Below are 21,437 nucleotides of genomic sequence, written 5' to 3' on the forward strand. Positions count from 1 at the left end.
GCGTGAGCCACCGTGCCGGGCCTGAATATTTTTTAAGAAAGGGGAAAAAATTGCCGTTTGATATTCTGTTCTTGTATTTTTTTAAAAAATTCATCGTATCATAGAATGTTTTGGAGCTATTGCTATTGTCATTACAGTTTCAGAGATTTTAGAAAGTTCCACCAGTGGGTAGATTCATTCAGAGTCAGGTGTCTGAGGCCTATGGTCGTACATGACAGGCTTCGAACACTATTTCACATACCTGGTCAGTGGTACTGATCTCATCCCCTTCTGTTTTCTTTCTCCTGTTCAACAATGTTAATAAAATTCTTTCCTATTGTCCTTCTGCTGATGACATATTTGTAGGCCTGTTCAGCCAATTTTAAAATTTATAAACAAAATAGTGAGTTGTTAATGATTTGTCAAAAAAAATTAGAGCAGATTTATAGTGTTTAATAGTTGAAGAAGTGAACTGAACCCTTCTAAGCGAACCAGGTTAATCATAAGTTACTGACATTTTTTTTTCCTTGAAATTGTACTTCAGTTGGCTCGGAAGCCAGGATAAGGCTAATATGCTGCTTATTTGAGTAGTATGCAATTAAGGTAAATTACATTAAGGTGTGTGATTCTAGATCAGGCGTTCTTAACCTGGGCCTGTTTATCCTGAAGTTGTTTGCAAAATTTTCTTTTGACTATACATGTTTCTTGGGAGATTCCCCAAAGGGTCCATTCTTCTCAAAAGTTTAAGAGCAGTTGTTCTGTTTGAAAACAGCATAAAGAGCTAAAGGATAAGTCCCACGGGTTATATTCAGTAAATATTTATTTAATCATATACTGTACACCATTTCACTGATGCAAGTAGCCATGACATTGGTGGGTTCACTTTTGAAGCACCCATGCTGTAGATACACAGTTTCTAGTTATAAGTTTTAATGTATGTAACTAACATTTTGACGTATCTCAGTGTGGACTACTTAAGACCACTGAATTAAAAATGCATTCTGACGTTTTAGAATACTAAAATTTTGTTTTGGTCTGTTAAATCGTAACCGTGTGTTGTTTCCAAATTGTTTATAAGCATTTCAGTTAGAGGCTAAGAGCTAAGAGTTATTTACATTGTTCAAATTGAATTTTCCTTGTGATTTTTAAAATTTGCCTTTTTAAAATATGACCTTTATTGTTTTGGGTGAATACAGTTGTGGGACTGCATCTCTGACAAAGTGGAAAATGTATGGTTCTTCCACAGTGAGTTGGTAAAATGACTGTAAAAATTTGATAGAGGCCAGGCGCGGTGGCTCACGCCTATAATCCTAGCTCTCTGGGAGGCCAAGGCTGGCGGATTGTTTGAGCTCAGGAGTTCGAAACCAGCCTGAGCAAGAGCGAGACCCCGTCTCTACTAAAAATAGAACAAAATTAATTGGACAACTGAAAATATATAGAAAAAATTAGCCAGGCATGGTGGCGCATGCCTGTAGTCCCAGCTACTCGGGAGGCTGGGGCAGTAGGATCACTTGAGCCCAGGAGTCTGAGGTTTCTGTGAGCGAGGATGACACCACGGCACTCACTCTAGCCAGGGCAACAGAGTGAGACTCTGTCTCAAAAAAAAAAAAAAAAAAAATTTGATAGAAAGCAAGGCATGTGTGAATTACTTTGTTGGATGTACCTGGAAATAGAAGACTTAATATATCATTTCCAAAGTGAAATATGTATGCCCAGAAAAGCAGAGCGTCAGATTTTTTTTCTTGGTATCTCTGATTGGAATTAGAGTAAACAGGAGTCAGCAACAACTCTTTACCTACAAGGATGGCTGAAGTAGTGGCACGAAAGCTCTCAGGGGTATAAGGCCTCTATGGACCCAGAAAGCTGTCAGGTCACTTTTAGTCACTAGCATGCAAGCTCTGAGGGAGGGGCCCCTGCAATGCTTTTCAAAAAGCAACCAATGCCTAGAAACATCAGGGTATATATACTGTCTTTGGCAGGTATGTTGTAGGCAGCGTCATGAATGACTTTAACTCCTTACCGCCATGGATCAACGTTTGCTTTAGGTTGTGTTTACAGATAAATTAGTAAGCAATTTTTTCAGATTAATTTCTGTATATATCCAATTCATTCTGATACATCAGAAGACCTTCCCAATATAATCGTACCATTTGCAGAAATTCACCTATTCCTTTGCAGCTACCAAAAGTTTAAAGTTTAAGTAAAAAGAATAGCTTTTTCTAAGCAGCACTGTGACAAGTATATATAATTTAAATTTTTTATTTATTTAAAAGCTCAAGTTGTCTTTTAGCACTATTTTGGATTAGAAGTCTCAAAGTAACAGTTGACGATTTCAGCTGGGGTACATCAAGATCCCTGAAATAGGTTTTGTCTCTTTGATGGCCAGGTGTAGTAGCTTATTCTTCATAATGGGTTGACTTTGTCAATAATGTATAAAAACATTTATAAATTCTATCATATGAAATATTTTTCCTTAGGGAGTCTTTTTTTTAAAACAAGGAATGGTAGATAATATATATTTATCATTTAGCTATATAAATCGAGTAATTAGAGATCACTCCAGTCCTGAGTTCAGGACAGACTTTGGTGACAGTTTGATTTTTGAGTTAGTGGTGGTTTTTAAATTTTTAATTTAATTTTATCTTTCTAGTGAGTTCAATTTGTAGTCATTTGAAACAGTGTAATTTTGATGACTTAACTTGATTTAACAGCCAGATCTTTTCCTGCTAAGAATGGAGGAAGATAGATAATATTGTCTTGTTGCTTTTCTTTTCAAAATTTACCACAAAGCGATATAATCTCAAACTCTAACACCCACTCCCGCTTTAAGAATAAAACTTAATCTCAATAAACTGCTGTGAAGAGTATTTTTAACAAGTATCTTTCATTCTATTTAGGAGCAATTTTAACCAATACCTCTTTACTGTGTGGTGATGCACAGATACTGAATATCTCCCACTTTTAAATTGATCCATAATATGTAAGATAATTTTTAAATCTCACTGCAAATTAAGCCAATGTGACTTAATTAGCACAGTGGTGTCATTATATGTATATGGTGATTCATACCTTCAGAAAATTGAGGATTGGTTTCCTTTTTGCTTTACAAATGTAGTTAAACTCTGCCGTTTGATTAAAGTCAGAGAACACAAGAAAAAACACCAACATACCAGATACTAGTAGTAAAGCCTTACATTTCCTCCAGCCATACCATAATGTGTCAGGATCTCATTAAAGCAGCTTTATAGTTACAATATTTTCTATAGTAACTTTTTTTGTCCCTCCCTGAAAAGCTGCAATTCTTTGATGCCTACAACTAAGTATCTTTTTTTTTCTGTGTAAGACTTTTACATTAAATTATTCTAGTCAGCTTAGCTGTGTACTGTTAAGAGGAAATGCATTTTTTTCTGAAGATGTATTTTACTCTCACTGTTGATTGATAACTTGTCAGAATATTAAATTCTAAGTTCAGAATTATTTTCCCTCATACTTTATTTTGTTACTTGTCATGTTTTTTTATTTTCCTAACTTTTTGAGACTTTTCACAACTACAGAAAAGATACAAGAATAGCACAATGAATATTCATTTGCCCATCATATAGATTCAGGATTTACCAGTTAACATTTTGCCACATTTACTTTTACTTTCTCTCTCTCTCTCTCTCTATATATATATATATACTCACATTTTTTCCTCTGAACCTTCTGAACATTAGTTGTAGACATCATGACACTTTATCCCTAAAATACTTAGATATGTCACCTAAAAATAAGGGTATTTTCCCTGATAACCACAATACAATCACCACAATCAGAAAATTTAACATTAATACAACACTAATATGCAATACATAGTCTATAGTCACATTTCCCCAATCGTCCCAATAACATCCTTTGTAGTTTTTTTTTTCGATGCAGGGTTTAATTATGCTTAGTTGCCATCTTTCTTCAGCCTCTTTTTAGTCTGGAATAGCTTTTTTTCTGTTTTTTGTTTTGTTTTGTTTTTGTTTAATGATTTTGACATTTTTGAAGAGTCTAAGCCAGTTGTTTTACAGAATGACTCTGTTTGGCTTATTCCCATTGTTTCTTCACAAGATAGCATGCTCTTTAATAAATAGAATTATAATGCCCAGTTACTCTTGGAACAACTTCTGCCTCCTGGCCAACAATCTACATAAGCTCCTGGTTCACTGATACCCCTTATGTACCAGGCATTGTGTTATGGACCAGGATGCTACAATGGAGAGGACTTGATCCCTGTACTTAAGAGAGTGATAGTCTGTGGCAGTGTATGCAATCTCTAAGACCTGGTCTCTGGAGTTGCTTGGATTGGATTCTGCCTCATCTCTTATTTGCTGTATTGGACTGTAAAATGGAGATAATAGTATTTATCTTGAAAGTTTGTTAGATTATGAATGAAAACCATCATAAATCTTCAGTAATGTTCTTTTATTGTTATTTTAATCTAGTGTCTATAGTCAATCCATGTGATAAATACTGTAGTGAACAGTGGGATAATCAATGTATAGAGGAGGGAATTAATAAAGAAGTTGCAAGTTTAATTGATGTACTGTGTTTAAATATAACTATACAGAATACTGTGGTAATAGGTAGAAGAGACTTGTAGAATAATTCATTTGAATTCCGCAAACATCTGTTAAGCACCTTTGTGCTATGCATGTGCCAGATGATCTAGATCATAGAAGAATAAAGCACAGGGCTGCCTCAAGGAGCATGAGCTTGCAAACGGTAAGTTTAGGCCAAATAAAATAAGTACCTTACATAGCTAAATTTTATAAAAGTTGTTCAATGTAACAGAGTAAAATAATAAATAATAGATTTTTAGAGGCCCAGCCAAAAGCCTAGGTGATGAAACTATGGTCTGTTACCAATAGAAAGTATGATTTGGAAATTTGGGGATTAGATTGAGGGGTGGAATTGGGGGATAAAGGAGATTGCCCCTGATTTCTCAGGTTAAAGTTAGAGATGACTACCATGGAACCATCTCTTATGCCTCCATGAGAGAGAAATTACTCAGCTGAATGGACTTTTGGTATAGTAATTATTATAGTTTTTGGTGGCATATCTTGGCATTAGTGGTTGGGTATGTGTTAGTTTAGGTTCAGATTTGTCTCCTTGAGAATTTTTCACTTTGTACCCCTTGCAGTTTTCTTGAGCCATCCTCAAATGTCATTTGTTGATAAGATCTCTTTATGATCTGAGCTCTCTACCCTAGACACTGTAAACTACTAACTGGTCAAATATTTTCATGTCTTCTTATCCATTACCTCTCCCCTCTGGTTCTTCTGCCTAGTCCATGACTAAATATTCCCAAATTGTCCTGAAATTTTGCTTATGGGTGGGTATTCCATTATAACCACCAGCGCTTGTGTCAAAGTCCTACCTAGAAGTTTTCTTAATTCCAAATCAGTAAAACATTTTTAAATGTGTCCATATAAAGATGTTGTATTGCTTTTGAATTCTTTAAAATAGAAGGGATGAATATGGATAAAATATAGCTCTCAAAATAACTAATACTTCAGAACAAGCAACTATCCTCCCCCCCCCGCTTTTTTTTTAAATTAATAATATTTGTTTTCCTAAAAATTCTAGGAAATTTGATAGAATGATTCAGGAGGGACAAGTATATGCAGCCTACCTATCTTTCTCCATTCTAGTTTCACCTAGTTTTTCTCTTAAATAAACAACACATTTTCCTCTCAAAGTATAAGCCATGCTTATTAGAAAAGATTTAGAAAATTCAGAACAGTATAGTAAACAGATTTTTTGTTTTTCATAGTTGAAATTACCCTACATATATAATTTTATTTCCTACTTTGATTTTTTAAAATTTAACATTGCCATAAGCATTTTTACTTGTCATTATAAATCATCTATAAATAATTTGGGGCTGCATATTATTCTGATTTACATACTGTTATTTGATTATGGGGTATGTAACAAAAAGTTGAACATTTAGTTTTCCATTTTTCCTACCGTAATTGATGCTGCCATGAATATCTTTGTGGGAGAGCTTTTTCTGAATGTTTGATTATTTCTGTAAAATAGGATGTTATTAAATATTTTAAAAATTATTACTGTATGTCCTTTATATTTTTTATCATGTCTTAATGCTTTCGTATTGGTTTTTATGAATGCCTCACCTGGCTAAGATAGTAATCTTTTGTTATTTCTTTCATAATCTTCCTCAATTTGTTTGCCTTTTAAATTCAGCTAATGTTGTGTATGTTTTTCTCAAACCAGTATGACTAAAACTGAATTAATCTTTTATTCTTTCTCTGTTCCTCACTGTCTAGTCAACCAAGCCAGAAACTGAAATCTCACTTCTTCATTGCTGATCTTCCCTTCCCCTCTGCTGCATCTGGTCAACCACTGAGTCCTGTTGATTCTGCCTCCTAAATGTTTTTCCTGTCCATTTGCTTCACTCCATTCCCTGCTGCCACCATCTTTTTCAGGTCACTGTTACCTCTAACCTGGGCTTCTGCAACAACCTGCCTTCTGGTTTTTCTGATTCCCTTCCGACCTATTTGCTACATGACAGTGAAAGTCGTTATTCCAGAAAGGCAGTCCTATGATCTGATTTACTCTTTGGCTTAAGACATTTCAGTGTTTTCCTGCTGCCTTAGGTTAAAGGCCTTAATGTGACTTAAAAGACCTTTTTTGGGGAGGAGTGGGGCAAGAGCAACATACGTAACGTAAACATCTATACCCCCGTAATATGCTGAAATTAAAAAAAAAAGACCTTTTTTGAGTTAGTTCTCCAATTTCACCTCTCCTAACCTCTCAGCCTCAACTATTGCCGCTTTCCTCCTTAGGTATCGAGATACTGAAATGAGCTATAATGTCTCCTGTTTTCTGGCCTTCATATACCATGTTCTCTTTACCTCAAATACTCTTGGTCATCATATGCTGCCCTCACCTCCCACCCCATCCCATCCACACCTGACAACCCTGACGTCTTTCCCGCTGGACTTTGGGGTGTTGGCTTAGATGATACTGCCTTTCTCCTGGGAAGCCTTCTCTGACATTCCTCTTGACTGATTAAGGGGGCTTCACTGAAACATAGAGCCACTTTTAACACATTATTTTCTACAATCGTTTTTGTTCTGTGTGTATATTACATGTTTTTAATATAATTACCACCTTTTTATCAGCATTTCCCAAATTTTTTTCCACAAAACTCAAGTGTCCATGAGATATTATTATCTGTTGTGTAAAAGGATTCCATGTTCGAGGTTGAAGAACAGTGCACATTGTATTTTCTTGGAGATTTGTAATTTAAATTAGCATGTTAAAGGCCCTGAGATGTTCTACCAAGCTTTCCATTTGGTGCTGGGTATATGTGGTGGTGAACAAAACACGTTTGGAGCTTACCAAATCCTACGGCCATTTTTCGATCTTACCTTACTATCCTTGCTTCATTTGATACTTCCCGGTCATCACCCCTTCCTTCCTAAAGCTACTCCTTTATCATCTGTGACACTGTAGTCTCTTGATTCTCCTGATATTTTTTTCATTGTTCTTTCTTTATTTTCCTGATGGGTTCCTTATCCTCTGCCTACAACTAAAATGTTGGCATTCCTTGGGGTTCTGCCCACTGTTTTTTTGCACTTTATCCTCTCCTGAAAATTTCATCCACTCTGGTAGTTTCAAACATCACATTTGCTGCTGACTAGTTGTTTTAATCAGGGCTCAAAGACAATAGAAATATTATAAGTAAAGAGGACAATCTCATAGATAGGACCTGAAGTAAATCTGAGCCTTGTGGGAGAAAAAGTATTGGCAAGCCACCACCTTCTGCTACTAGGCAATCAAGCTAAAAATCTGGAATTCCTTCTTGATTCTCCCTCCCACTATTTGTCGAGTTCTGCCATCTTCAAATTCTGAGTACTGATATCCATCCTCTCCCCTCCAAAGTCCATACCACTCCTCTATTTCACGTCCTCATCCTCTCGTTTGAGCTGATTCAAATAGCCTCCTTTTGCATGCACTTCGCTCCTCAGTTCTTCCTTCAGGAAATCACCGGAGTGATGTATTGAAAAATGTAGGTCTGATCAGATCATTCTCTTGCTTGAAATCCTTCAGTGGTTTCCTGTGTCTCCAGAGAAAAGATGAGAATTCCCTTAACAAAGTATAGAGGCTCCCTCTTCTGCCTCCCTCTCCTTATTTTCCAGCAGCTTTAAATGGTTATGGCCCTTGTCTGCTTCATTCTAATTTTCTCCAAAGTGACTGTCAGCACCACTTTCTTTTCTTTCAGTACTCTTCTCCTGCTTCCTAATCTGCGCGTATCTCGTTTATTGCATGCACATATAAGGAGATGATTATAATGAGGTTTCTTCCTCTCTAGACTGTGAACTCCTTGCCATCAGGTGTCTGTCTTAATTGTTTTTGTAATCCTGGAACCTTTGGTACATAGTAGGTGCTCTGTAGATGTTTTTTGAATGAATGAAATCTTATACAATTCATTTCCAGAAATGGTCCTTCAACCTCAAGCTCTACCCCGGGGGATTTCAAGTACCTAAATTCTGTAGGTTGGGAGAGACATCTGTTATTTTAAATGATGATGATGCATTGTGACAATACTAAGAATGATGCAGCATTGTTTTCAGTATATAGAGAAATCCAAACACTTAATATTTCTGCATAAGGCTGTTGAATATTCTTTAAAGCTTAGGTATGACATTGTAATTTGTATTTGTTTGCATGCAAATTTGGATCTTAAATGTTTAAGTTGATTGATGAGGCCAAATAGCAGTAGTTTAAACATCTGTCTAGAAAATCTTGTCTTATTTTACAAACTTTTTTAGTGGAGGCTAAATTAATATTATAGGTTATTTGTTTTTCCATCAATTTCGTATTGCTCTTTAAGATATGAAACTTAACAACTGAAGTAATTCTTATGACATATCTAGCTGCAGTATAAACATGAACTTAATTTTGCACTTTCTTTTCTGTGTACATGAAATCCCAAACCCCTTACATACTACTTTGGGGACTGTTCTGCTTTTGAGCCATGTTGATATCTGTAATTTTTGCTGCTTGCTTCATTTATTTTTTGAGTTAGTGCAGTAGTCACCTAACTGCTGCCCCTTTGCCAGAAAAATCTTTCTTAAAACTTTCATATAATCATGTGAGTTTTACTTAAAATCCTTTAGTGGCTCCCATTGCCTTCAGAACATAGACTCCTTAGCTAGTCGTAGAGTATGTCTAGCTCATCTTCCAATGTGCCCCAACATGCTGCCCGTGCTTTAGTTGTGCTGAACTACATATATGAGTCCCGCGCTGCCCCATGCTCTCAGCCTCTGAACCTTTGCGCAGGCTGAGCTGTCCTTCCCACCCTCTACCCCACCTACCTAACTCTGTTATATCCTTTCAACCTTTCTCGTGAAAGTCCGATATTCCCAGCACCCCCCGCCCCACATACAGTATGTTCCCGTTGCACACTGTGCTTACAGAAATGAATTTAGTTGTTTTCTTGTCCGACCCTGTCACCTTGAGCACAGGGACAGTCTGTGCAGATGTTTGACATGGTGCCCAGTACATATATGTTCTTAATAAATATTTATTGACTGTTGCCATCATTGTTATTAATTCTGGAATGTACTCTTAACTTTTTAAAAAATCTGTTTTATAGCCTCAAGGAATAGGTTCTCCTAGTGTTTATCATGCGGTTATCGTCATCTTTTTGGAGTTTTTTGCTTGGGGATTATTGACAGCACCCACTTTGGTGGTAAGTAATCTTTTAACTTATTTATCACTGACTCTAAAATCTCCTTTTCTTTAGTTTTGACGGAAAAAATGGCCCCTTTTCCTTTCCATGGTTAATTCTCCCACCAAAATTTTCAACCCTTCAGTACTCCTGTATTTTATTGCTTGAGTTGTCTTTTCCAACCTTCTCCTTTATTTTTTTAGAGGGGTGGAGGGTGTGTAATTGGACATATTCGGGCACAGGCTCATCACCACTCTGTTGGGATGGGGTGGAAGGGATTCTGCCGACAGGTTTAGAAAAGATGATCTCTGTGACCTGCATGACTCAGCATAATTATCTTGAGATTCATTTATGCAGTTGCATTTTCTTTTTCTTTCTTTTTTTTTTTTTTTTTTAAGGCAAACATGAAAATGAGGTTTATTGAGGAGAAAAAGATAGGATTATAGGGCAAGAGCAAGATACAGGTTTACAGGGCAGGATACATACGCTATGGATGATGACTGGACCCATTGCCACAGCAAAGGGAGAGCAAAAGGGAGGCGAAAAGGCTGCAGTTGCATTTTCTAAATACAAGTTTCTTTTCATTGGGGCTGAGGATTGAGAGGTAACCATCTAGAAGGGTTATTCTTTCATAGGCCTAAGCTGATTTTTCCCAAATTTCCCCAGATTGGGAACGTTAGAAAAGACCTCCCTGCCAGACTGCTCAACTCAGGTGATAGTTGGTTTTCTCCTGTTACAGATAAAGGGAATGGAATGAGGGAAGGAATATCCATGGTAAAAATCTATACTATCTTGAAAGGAATAATTAGGATAAATGTATAGCTTACCAAATCCTAGAAGAATAGAATTTTAAAATGATATACTGTCTTACATTTTCATGAGATCGTTCATTGTTATACAAAAAAGCTTTTTACAAAAAGGCTATTTATAGAAAAATTGGATGATCACATAAGCGGGGTGAACTAGTTTAAGAACATTTACAATCCATATTTCTTGGCATATTTATTTACAGCTGCATCGTCATTACTATATATACATAAAATATTGACGTTTAACAGTTATTTTGAATATACAGGGAATAAGCATAAGCACTGCTATAACAAGATTCAGAAGAAAAGAAAATCTTCAGATAAATGCAATTCTTTTTATAATCAAGCATGCATTGCCAGCTAGAATAGCTCCCGGAATAACTGACATATATTACAACTGTAAGAATGCCAATTCGAATGTTTCTGTTGAAATCCTTTTCTTTTAAGAAGTGTAACTCATTTACCTATAATGGATTATCAGTTTTACATAAATGGATTTCAAAATAATTGAAATGTGGACTTTTAAAATAGCAGATCTTTTTTAGCTTACTAATTTCTGATGGAAATCTTTCAAAAATTAATTTACATATTTTTTCCTGTCTTCATAATCCAAGTACAGTGATTTGGAACTTCCTCTGATGATGCAAGTTCATTATGACATTTGTAACTTCATTGTATTGTAATAATCTGTTGTCAGGGGCTACTGAGGTGCTGTAATGACTTGTGGTCTCATGACTTTACGTTAGCTTTCTTAATGCTCCAATGTGCTTGTTTAGAATCTACTACCAGTTTAATACATAAATCTGTCTAGATCATCACTCCGATGATTTAAAGCACTTGGACTTTGTGATAGTAAACAGTCTATATGTATTTATATTATCGTGGACCAGGCACAGTCCTAAGCACTTTAAATACATTATCATTTAATCCTCATAACCACCTTGTGAGATATTAGCCTCATAATACAGATGAGGAAGTTGAGGCTTAGAAAAGTTAAGAAGCTCGATTGCTACTGTGATAGTAAACTGCAGTGTTGATACTTGAACCTAGGCTTGCTTGACTCTGGTGCTCAGTCTTTTGGGAAATGCCAGTAGTGAGTGGCTCATGCCTGTTTTAGATAGTTGAAGTTGTTGGGTAGCCCAACCACTAGCTAAGTAGGGGGATTAAAATGTGGATAAGCTGTTAGCAAGCTGTCAGAAAAGCATTTTATGATGTTTCCATAATTTGTCATCATAATTTAAAGTGTGTATAGCTATTTTAAAAATTTGCTTCTGGGCCAGGCGCGGTGGCTCACGCCTGTAATCCTAGCACTCTGGGAGGCTGAGGCGGGAGGATCCCTCGAGGTCAGGAGTTCGAGACCAGCCTGAACAAGAGCGAGACCCCGTCTCTACTAAAAATAGAAAGAAATTAGTTGGACAACTAAAAATATATTTAGAAAAAATTAGCCAGGCATGGTGGCGCATGCCTGTAATCCCAGCTACTCGGGAGGCTGAGGCAGGAGGATCGCTTAAGCCCAGGAGTTTGAGGTTGCTGTGAGCTAGGCTGAGGCCACGGCACTCTAGCCAGGGCAACAGAGTGAGACTCTGTCTCAAAAAAAAAAAAAAAAAAAAAATTTGCTTCTGGTTTACATTTTTTAGATATACCAACTTTTTGTGCAACTTTGGTGCAGTTTTTTTTTTCCCTAGTTGAACAAAGAGAGACTATTTTCTTTAAGAACAAAGAAGGAATCTCCTTATTTAGGCAGAAAGTCTTTATTCATTTTTTGTAGGCATAGAAAACAGACTTTGTGCTTAGTGTATTCTCAACTATTTTTAATTAAAAAATGGACAGTATTTTTAATTTTTCTTTTTTTCACTTTTTAATATACAGATGCTCCTTGACTTACGATGGGGTTAAGTCCAGAACCCATCGTAAGTTGAAAATATGTTTAAATTGAAAATGCATTAATGCACCCAACTACCAAACATTATTATCTTAACCTAGTCTGCCTTAAATGTGCTCAGAAGGCTTACATTGGTCTACCATTGGGCAGAATCATCCAGCAACACAGTACACTGTAGAACATCGGTTGTTTACCTTCGTGATCCTGTGGATAACTGGGAGCTGCTACTTGCTGCTACCATAATGAGAAAGTATTGTGTTCACTGTAGAGTGACTTTGTTTCCAAGTGCCCTCGATACATGAGCAGGTTAATAAAATGTGGTACATGTATACCATGGAGTACTACTCAGCCACAAAAGACAATGGTGAACTAATACCTCTTATATTGTCCTGGATGGAGCTGGAACCCATTCTTCGAAGTGAAGTATCACAAGAATGGAAAAACAAGCACCACATGTACTCACCATCAAACTGGCACGAACTAATCAACACTTATGTGCACATATGAAAGTAACATTCATTGGGTGGCAGGTGGAAGGGGAGAGGAGGGCATGGGTAAATTGACACCTAGTGGGTGTGGTGCACACTTTCTGGGGGATGGGCATGCTTGTAGCTCTGACTCAGGTGGTGCAAAAGCAATATATATAACCAAAGTGTTCGTACCCCCATAATATTCTGAAATTTAAAAAAAGAGTATTGTACATATCAGTAGCCCAGGAAAGTATCAAAATTCAAAATCTAAAGTATGGTTTCTACTGAATAGCTTTCACACCACTGTAAAGTCGAAAATTGTAAGTCAAATCATTGTAAGTCAGGGAGCATCTGTACTGAATTCTGGTCAGGAAAATGAAAGGTGCTAATTTGTGGGTACTTAATAAAGTTTTTGAGGGTTTTTATTTATTTATTTTTGGCCAGTGTGACTATATGTCTTAGAATAACTGCTATGATATCTTTCCCAGTTATGTTTACAGCAAGACTTTGTTTTTCCGTGATTGTTATAACAGTTACTTTTAATCCCATGTTTGATCTTTATGCATGAATTTTAAAATGGCAAAATGATGTTATTGTTACTAGGGAGAATTGTCTGTAATATTATTCATAATTCTTTACCTTTTTTGTTTTTTATTGATTATATTTTTTAAATCAAGCATCTTCTCAGAAAAAAGTTTAAATATTAATGATTTTTTAAAAGAGACAGAGTCTTGCTGTGTTGTCCAGGCTGGTCTCAAACTCCTGGCCTCAAGCAATCCTCCTGCCTTAGGCTTTGGAGTAGCTAGGACTACAGACATGCACCATTGCACCCAGCTAAATATTAATGAATTTTAAGCTCAGAACTTTAATTCTTTATTTTCTCTATATATACTCTTTTTTTCTTCTTCTTCTTTTTTTCTTCTTTTTTTTTTTTTCTGGAGACAGAGTCTCACTGTGTTGCCCCTCCTAGAGCGCAGTGGCATCATCATAGCTCACTGCAACCTCCAGCTCCTGGGCTCAAGTAATCCTCCTGCCTCAGCCTCCTGAGTAGCTGGGACTTCAGGCGTGTACCACCACTCCTGGCTAATTTTTTCTAGTTTTGGAAGAGATGGGTTCTCACTCTTGCTCAGGCTGATCTCAAACTCTTGACCTCAAGTGATCCTCCTGCTTCTGCCTCCTGGAGTGCTAGGATTACAGGAATGAGCCACCACACCTGGCCCTGTATACATGTTTTTAAATGCGGTTTTTGTGTTCTACATTTTTCTTTTAATTTGTATGATGCGGAGAACTGTGAGGGTGGGAGAACAAGGACTAGGTTGTAGAGATTAAATTGCACCTAATTGCTGAGATTTGTTATGCTTTAGGTACTTTCAGGTACTTTGGGCATTGGAACAGCAAGAATCTTTCAGGCATCACTAAGGAAAATTGCGCATGTGAGCACATGTATAAATCTGTATATATATATGCCTTTCTCTATATATAATATATATTGCTTTTTTATGATTAGAGACAGTATATGCCTGTTGTAAAATATTAAGCAATATCTGCTTAAAGGGACATGAAAATTCTTCCATAGTCCTACCCACCCTTCAAGGTAAGATAAGAGTTTCCGACTTCAGTATAGCTTTTACCTTCGTTGTAGGACAGGTTAGCCAACTAGAGACAAACGTTTTTAGCAATTAGAATGTGTTATCTATTAATTCAACGATTTTTAACCAGAAGTGAATATCAGTGAGGGCTGGGAGTTTTTCAAAATACCTGGGCCTTATAGCATGTCTTGCTAAAATCAGAATCTCAAGGATGAGGCCCAGGTATATGTATTTTTTAGAATTGATTCTGTTATATATTTAGTATATATCACCAAGAACAAGATATTAATTCAATATGAGGTTTTTAAGGAGGTTTTGCTCATTTTGACGCTTTTGCCTGCAAATTTTGTTGTCAAGTCTCCTTTGTCTTGGACCCACACTCTTTACCCCTCTCCCTCAGTGTTGGAGTGTGTGGAGAGATGGGTTTCAGGGTAAAAGAAGGCACCAAGTGATAGCACTTTGCTCTCAAAGCAAAGTCTGTTAACCTTTAAACATTTCATTTCTGTCTTATGTGTTTTGAAACTGATTATAAATGGTGCCTTAAGAGTTATAGTTTTTAACATTCATTTAAAAAGGGAAAATAAGGATAAAGATATAATTCAACTTATTTATATTTTAAGTCAATATCTCTCTCTTCCCATACATACCTCTCAAAAATTGTATTATAGTTTGTCTCAGGATTTCAAATTAAAAAGGTATTCTTTAAATTAATTCATTTAATAATCAATTTTAGACATCAATAATAATGGTTTTAGATTTATGATAGCCTTCATTTCTTAATTTTTAAAACTAATGTGATTATTTTTAAGAATTTTTTTTTTTAACTTCATATGATTGCAGTTACCTTTCGATTTTAAGCTCTCATAGAACACAGTCAAAGAGCAAAGGCTTTGTTCTACGTGGAGGACCTGCCCAGGGGAAGGTAGTGAAGCCTTCACCAATGAGGGATTTAAGTTAGCTACAAAGAAGAATTGACAAATATTTTTTCAAGGACTGAAGTCTAACACTTCTGAGAGGTTATGAATATATGATTGGTCATAGTAGATGTTCAACCAGTGATCATCCATTGCTTAAATAACATATTAGCTAGGTAAAGACAATCAATGACAGTAGGCATAAGGATCTATAATCCTAAGGAGTGGCTTTACTCTTTTGACAGCCCTATGGTTCTGAAAATATCAGGCCAGTGCTTGATGAGTCAAGCTGATTAGGTACACAGTCAATGTTATGGAACACTCAATCCTCTAGTATCTCTTCTACCTAAATGATTTTGTATCTTTGCTACAGAAACAGTCCCAGAGCATTTAAAGTTCTTAAAATTTTTAAGATCCATAAAATTTCTTAGAAAATGTTACATTCTTTTTTATTTAATTCTAAAGACCGGTGCTGAAGGATCCAAACAGATGAAAAATCTTTACAACATTTGAATTACTTATTATGTTTGTCTCTCTTTTAAAATTGTGTTAGAAGTTATGTGGCCCTAAAGGAGATTTGATTGCTTTAGAGAGGGAAGTTCGGTAGCAGGGGAACAATTTGGAAGGTTTGGGGGTTGGCTAGATAGAGAAGGGGAACAATCAAAATGGACAGGATATCATGCATAAAAATATGAATGTTGGAAAGCATAGGAATATTTCTAAAACATTGATTGGAATGGAAGATAATTTGGCAAAGTGAATCATTATTGATAAGCTCTAGCATATTATAAAGCTTCAGGCTTCATTATGTTCTTCATTCTTTTTAACACCAAACCTGTTCTTTTATACTTAGAAAGATTTGGCTTGCCTTAGTCCCTTTGTGATTATCGAAAGACAAGTAGATTTGAGTTGATTGTAAAAGGTTTTAGGACACCAGTTTAAGGAGTTTAAATCCTTTCCTTTAGTACAAGGACTGGGAAAGTATGGCCAACGGACCAGATCCTTCTCACATACTCTTTTTGTAAATAAAATTTCATTGGAACACAGTCATACCCCTTCATTTACATGTCGTTTATGACTGGTTTTGTTCTATAAGGGCAAAGTTAAATATTTGAGATAGAAACTGTATGGCCTGCTAAGGTGGAAAAAGCTAAAAATATTTACTCTCTGATCCTTTACAGAAAAAATTTGCAGACCCCTTCTCTAGATTTGTTGTTTTTTATTATAAATAATAACAGGTTTTCTCAGCCTCAACACTATTGACATTTTGAGCCAGATAATTGTTGTGGGTGGCTGACCTGTAATAGTCTATTGCAGGATGTTTAGCAGCATTCTTGACCTCTACATATTAGATGTAAGTAGTATCTTCCCTTCTCTCCCCTCTGCAAGTTGTGATAATCAAAAATATCTCCAGCCGTTGCCATGTATTCCCTGATGTGGGGGAGCAAAATTGTTGTCATTTGAGAACCACTGATGGAAAGTATATGAATATCATAAACATGATTTTTCATGTTAATGAAAAATGATTTTCTTTGTTAACATTTCCTTTCTAATTTTCTTTTTTTACATACAGTGAGTAAATTTTTGTTAAATTTCTAGTTATTGACAGAAGAAGAGTAAAAAAGGGGGCAATTCCAATCCTTCTAAAGGTGGTTCTTGCAGGATGTCAGAAAGTACAGTTACCATAGTGTTTCTTCCTATAGAGAAGACTTCCCAGCCTTTCTTCTTGTTCCCCACATTGATATTCTCTCATTTTTACTACGACAGCATTGTATAATGGAAGAAGCATTGGCTTCTAAATCAAGCCAGAACTCAATTGCCTCATCCGTAAAGTGGCAGTATTACCTAATTCATAATGTTGGAGTATATAAAAAGCCCCTGACACATGGGCTGTAAAGTAGCTATTTTTTATTTTTCCAGTTGCCATTTCCTCCAACTGCCATTTCATTCAGTGGGTTCCCACTGGTTCTCTTGTTGCCCACCGAACAAACTGATGCCATGTGACTTGAGACCAAGCCATGAAAAGGATAGAATAACTTGTTATACATTTTCATAGATTGGGATTTTTTTTCTTACTTTTCTAGATCCACCTTATGGCAACTAAAAATTCCCTATTAATTCTCCCAGCCTCCTATCCTAGATACTATACCCATCTCAAAGAGAGTTATAAGTCAGTTATGTGTGGGAAGCAGCATAGCATAGTGATTAAAAGCATAGGCTTTCAAGCCTGACCTCCTGGGTTCAGATTCAGCTTTGCCACTTACTGACTGTGTGATCTTGGACAAGACATTTCACCTCTGTGTATCAATTTTCTAATACAGTTGTTACGAGGAATTAAATGAGATAATATATGTAAAGTGCCCAATTTAGTGCCCCATAACATAGTAAATTGACATACAAATCTGTGCTTATTAATATTTACTCATGCATGTATAGTGTCATACAAGTCTGAAAATTTAAATGAAATAAAATTAGATTGTATTATGAAGGGATGTTTGAAAATGTCAATGTAGAAGTTTTACTAAGATTAAAATGTAGCATGTGATTTCTGTTTTGGTTTTTATTCTTTAGGTATTACATGAAACCTTCCCTAAACATACATTTCTGATGAATGGCCTAATTCAAGGAGTAAAGGTAGGTTCAGTCGTATAAATATATACATACATATCATGTACACACATAAATACTTATGTATATATAATTCTGCCAGCATATTAAGTTAGTTAATTGACTAATCCAGTAAATGGTAATTTTTATAATTAAATTGAGTATATTTTGAGGATTGCTTTATACTTTTTAGACTTAACTGGGTTTTAAATATGAGTTGACTCAGGTGCAGCCAACTGCATATAATAATAAACCGCATCATAACAGATTCCCTCTGTTTTATTTTGGCGTTCTTATTCCAGAGACCTCAATGCTTCTATAAACTAACAATAAGAATATAGATTGAAGAGAGGAAAACTATACTAAAATAAAATCATAAACATAAAACTATATCAGTATGGTAAAGTGTTCATTGTTATACAGATTCTTTACTCTTGATCTAGTTTGACCAACAAATTTTATGAACAGATAATTAACCTGTGGATATAAAAATAGATAATTAGCATATAATCTTTCTAGAATTGCTATTGTGGAGTTATTGTGATTGAGAATTCATGAGAGTATTTCATATTTAATACCCAGCCAGACCCCTGAGGATAATTCTAGACTATCTGGGGGTATTTTAAAATTATATATAAATTAGAAATAAGTTATTTATCCGAAGTTTAGTAATATATTTATTTTAGAAACAAACGTATTTAAAATTCTTCTATGGTAGTAAAATGATGTATTTTGGTTCATGAATATATAGTATAAATTTTTTTTTTCATTTAAATTTTTTTAGGGTTTGTTGTCATTTCTCAGTGCCCCACTTATTGGTGCTCTTTCTGATGTTTGGGGCCGAAAATCCTTCTTGCTGCTAACAGTATTTTTCACATGTGCCCCCATTCCTTTAATGAAGATCAGCCCATGGTATGTGCATATTCATATTAGCAACTAAATTACCAGTTTCTGTTATTGCTTTCTTAATTCCTTTATTTCATTCAATTTTCTCACCAGCTTATTTATATAGGTTTTTATTTTATTTTTCTAACACATTTATTCTTTGACACAGATAGGAAGGCCTCTAAAAATAAAGTAGCTAAGTAATAGTTCATAAAGGTTTTAGAACCAGATGCTGCTATTGGAAGCATCTAGACTACTGTCTAATCTGCTTTTGTATTCTACAGCCCAAATTTCAAAACAATATTTTGGGGACTGGATAGGATTGCTAACATTTTTTCTTAAGTAGAATGTTAAAAACACACACGAAGTTTATCATTATCTGTATTAATTAGAAATAGGCTTTGCTGTATATCATTAAAGCCAGAAATAAATAAGAGAGTCTGTTTCTCTCTCCATGTGAAAAAAGAGTCTGAAGTTGAGCAGTCCAGAACAGGTGCGGCAGTCCAGCGGACCAGGCTGTTCCTGTCTTGCTGCTCTGCCATCCTTAACCCTCACAGGTAGTCTGAGATGGCTCCTTGTGCTCCAGGCAGCAAGGTGGAAGGAGTGGCTAAGAAAGCACACCACCTTCTTTTAAGGAAGATTTATAGAATTCCCATCCAATCTCTGCTTGTATCTTTTTGGTCAGATTTCAGGCTTATGCTGCTCCTAGTAGGAAGAGGCTGAGCTCAAAGCCACCCTCATTAAAATCAGGATTTTTTTCCACAGGGAAGGTAAGAAGGGAAAGCTCACAAAAAGAAACTGATTATCCCAAAGTAATAGAGCCCAATTTGGCTGTAGATTTATTCTCTGAATAATGTTCTTTCTACTCCATGGACTATTAATATTAGTTAATTCTGTTACATCCTGCATGGGCTATAATTCCATGGTGTTATCTGGAAAGGCTCAAGGGTACATATGGGGTAGGATCTTCCTCTCGTAGGTTAGATACAACTCTAAAGACTTGATGAAGACTACTCATGAAAATGAAATCTTACCAGAAGAATCTAGGGAATGAACAAAGAATTTGCTGTGGAAAGCAGTGTGTTAGAAAAATAAAGTCCTGGTGGAATGATAATTTGAAAGTTCATTATGATTACAAATGATTTTAAAAAGCTAAATATCAGCATTATAATAGAAACTTCTTATTCCCAGCTAGATATTTTGGAATCATCTATAGCAAAATTATAGTTTGCTTTTTAAAATATCTTTTGTTCAGTCTTTATAGTAACTGCCTCTTCTCGATCTTATGAACACTGAACACTGACGTACAGGTTTCTTCTGTGTGAAGAAGTCAGTTGTTTGTTTTGCCGACATTTGAAGAGCTAAAGATAACTTATGAAAAACATCTAGTTTCTATGTATAGGCTCAAAATAAATAAGAAAAAACTTGTTCCTCAGTTTTGTTTATTGGATTTTGTTTCTTGTATAATGTGGTGGTAGAAAATAGTAATGGATGGACTTTAGTTTGTTGCTATTTTTAGTAGAAACAACAACAGAGCCACTTACCAGTTAAACAGTTGGGTGAAAGATTTATCTGAATACATTATCTAATTATTCCTGTCTAGTAGCCGAGTTACTATTGAAGGTCCACTCCTTTAGCCCTGTGTTTTCATAATATCTGTGGCGTACGATTTATAGAAGAGTTAATCCTTGAACTATCCTAGTAAGTTATTCTTAATCTAATTAATTTATATTTAATAAAAATGGGCCTGGCATGGTGGCTCATGCCTATAATCCTAGCACTCTGGGAGGCCGAGGTGAGAGGATTGCTTGAAGGTCAGGAGTTCAAGACCAGCCTGAGCAAGAGCGAGACCCTGTCTCTACTAAAAATAGAAAGATTAGCTGGGTATTGTGTGCACCTGTAGTTCCAGCTACTCAGGAGACTGAGGCGGGAGGATCACTTGAGCCCAAGAGTTTGAGGTTGCTGTGAGCTATAGTGACACCACTGTACTCTAGCCTGGGTGACAGAGCAAGGCCCTGTCTCAAAAATAAATAAATAAAATGAAGGAAAGTTAAAGTAACAGTAATTAATTGTTCTAACCATTTCTTGTTGCTTCTCTTTCATTCCTAGGTGGTACTTTGCTGTTATCTCTGTTTCTGGGGTTTTTGCAGTGACTTTCTCTGTGGTATTTGCATACGTAGCAGATATAACCCAAGAGCATGAAAGAAGTATGGCATATGGATTGGTATGAGTATTCATTCTGTACCTTTTATATTCTGCTGAAACATAACTTGTTCTTAAAGTATATTTTATTATGAGGAGTGCAAACCTTTACATTACAAGATGTATTTTTGCACAAAATATATTTTGTAATAAAATCATCCATTAGACTACATTTAAAATTTTTTTCATTTTACATACAAAGGCATGTAAGTTCTGATACTTTCCAGTCATGAAGTATTTATGTCACATGTCAGAATTGAAATTAGTTGGATATTTTACCTCATTAGAGCCCTTTTTAACAGAATCCTAAAATTAAGAATTGTTTAATATTAATATGACATGAATTAAAAAATTACTATCCCTATTCAAT

The 21,437-nt window shown here is 35.7% G+C and overlaps 1 protein-coding gene across 2 annotated transcripts in view; it reads left to right on the forward strand.

Moving 5' to 3' along the window:
• The window catches only part of HIAT1 (hippocampus abundant transcript 1), a 41,067-nt gene that overhangs the window by 2,452 nt on the left and 17,178 nt on the right, over positions 1-21,437 (forward strand). Inside the window, exons 2-5 of one of the 2 annotated variants that reach the window (XM_012654911.1) lie at positions 9,635-9,730; positions 17,945-18,007; positions 18,765-18,892; positions 20,975-21,089. In XM_012654911.1, the coding sequence (XP_012510365.1) occupies positions 9,635-9,730; positions 17,945-18,007; positions 18,765-18,892; positions 20,975-21,089 (402 nt within the window). Of the gene's footprint in view, positions 1-9,634; positions 9,731-14,269; positions 14,304-17,944; positions 18,008-18,764; positions 18,893-20,974; positions 21,090-21,437 lie in introns of those variants that run through there. The other variant, XM_012654912.1, reaches the window with a different exon arrangement.

The sequence above is a fragment of the Propithecus coquereli genome, unplaced genomic scaffold (genome assembly GCF_000956105.1).
Source record: "Propithecus coquereli isolate 6110/MARCELLA unplaced genomic scaffold, Pcoq_1.0 Scaffold45, whole genome shotgun sequence".
Classification (NCBI taxonomy): Eukaryota; Metazoa; Chordata; class Mammalia; order Primates; family Indriidae; genus Propithecus; species Propithecus coquereli.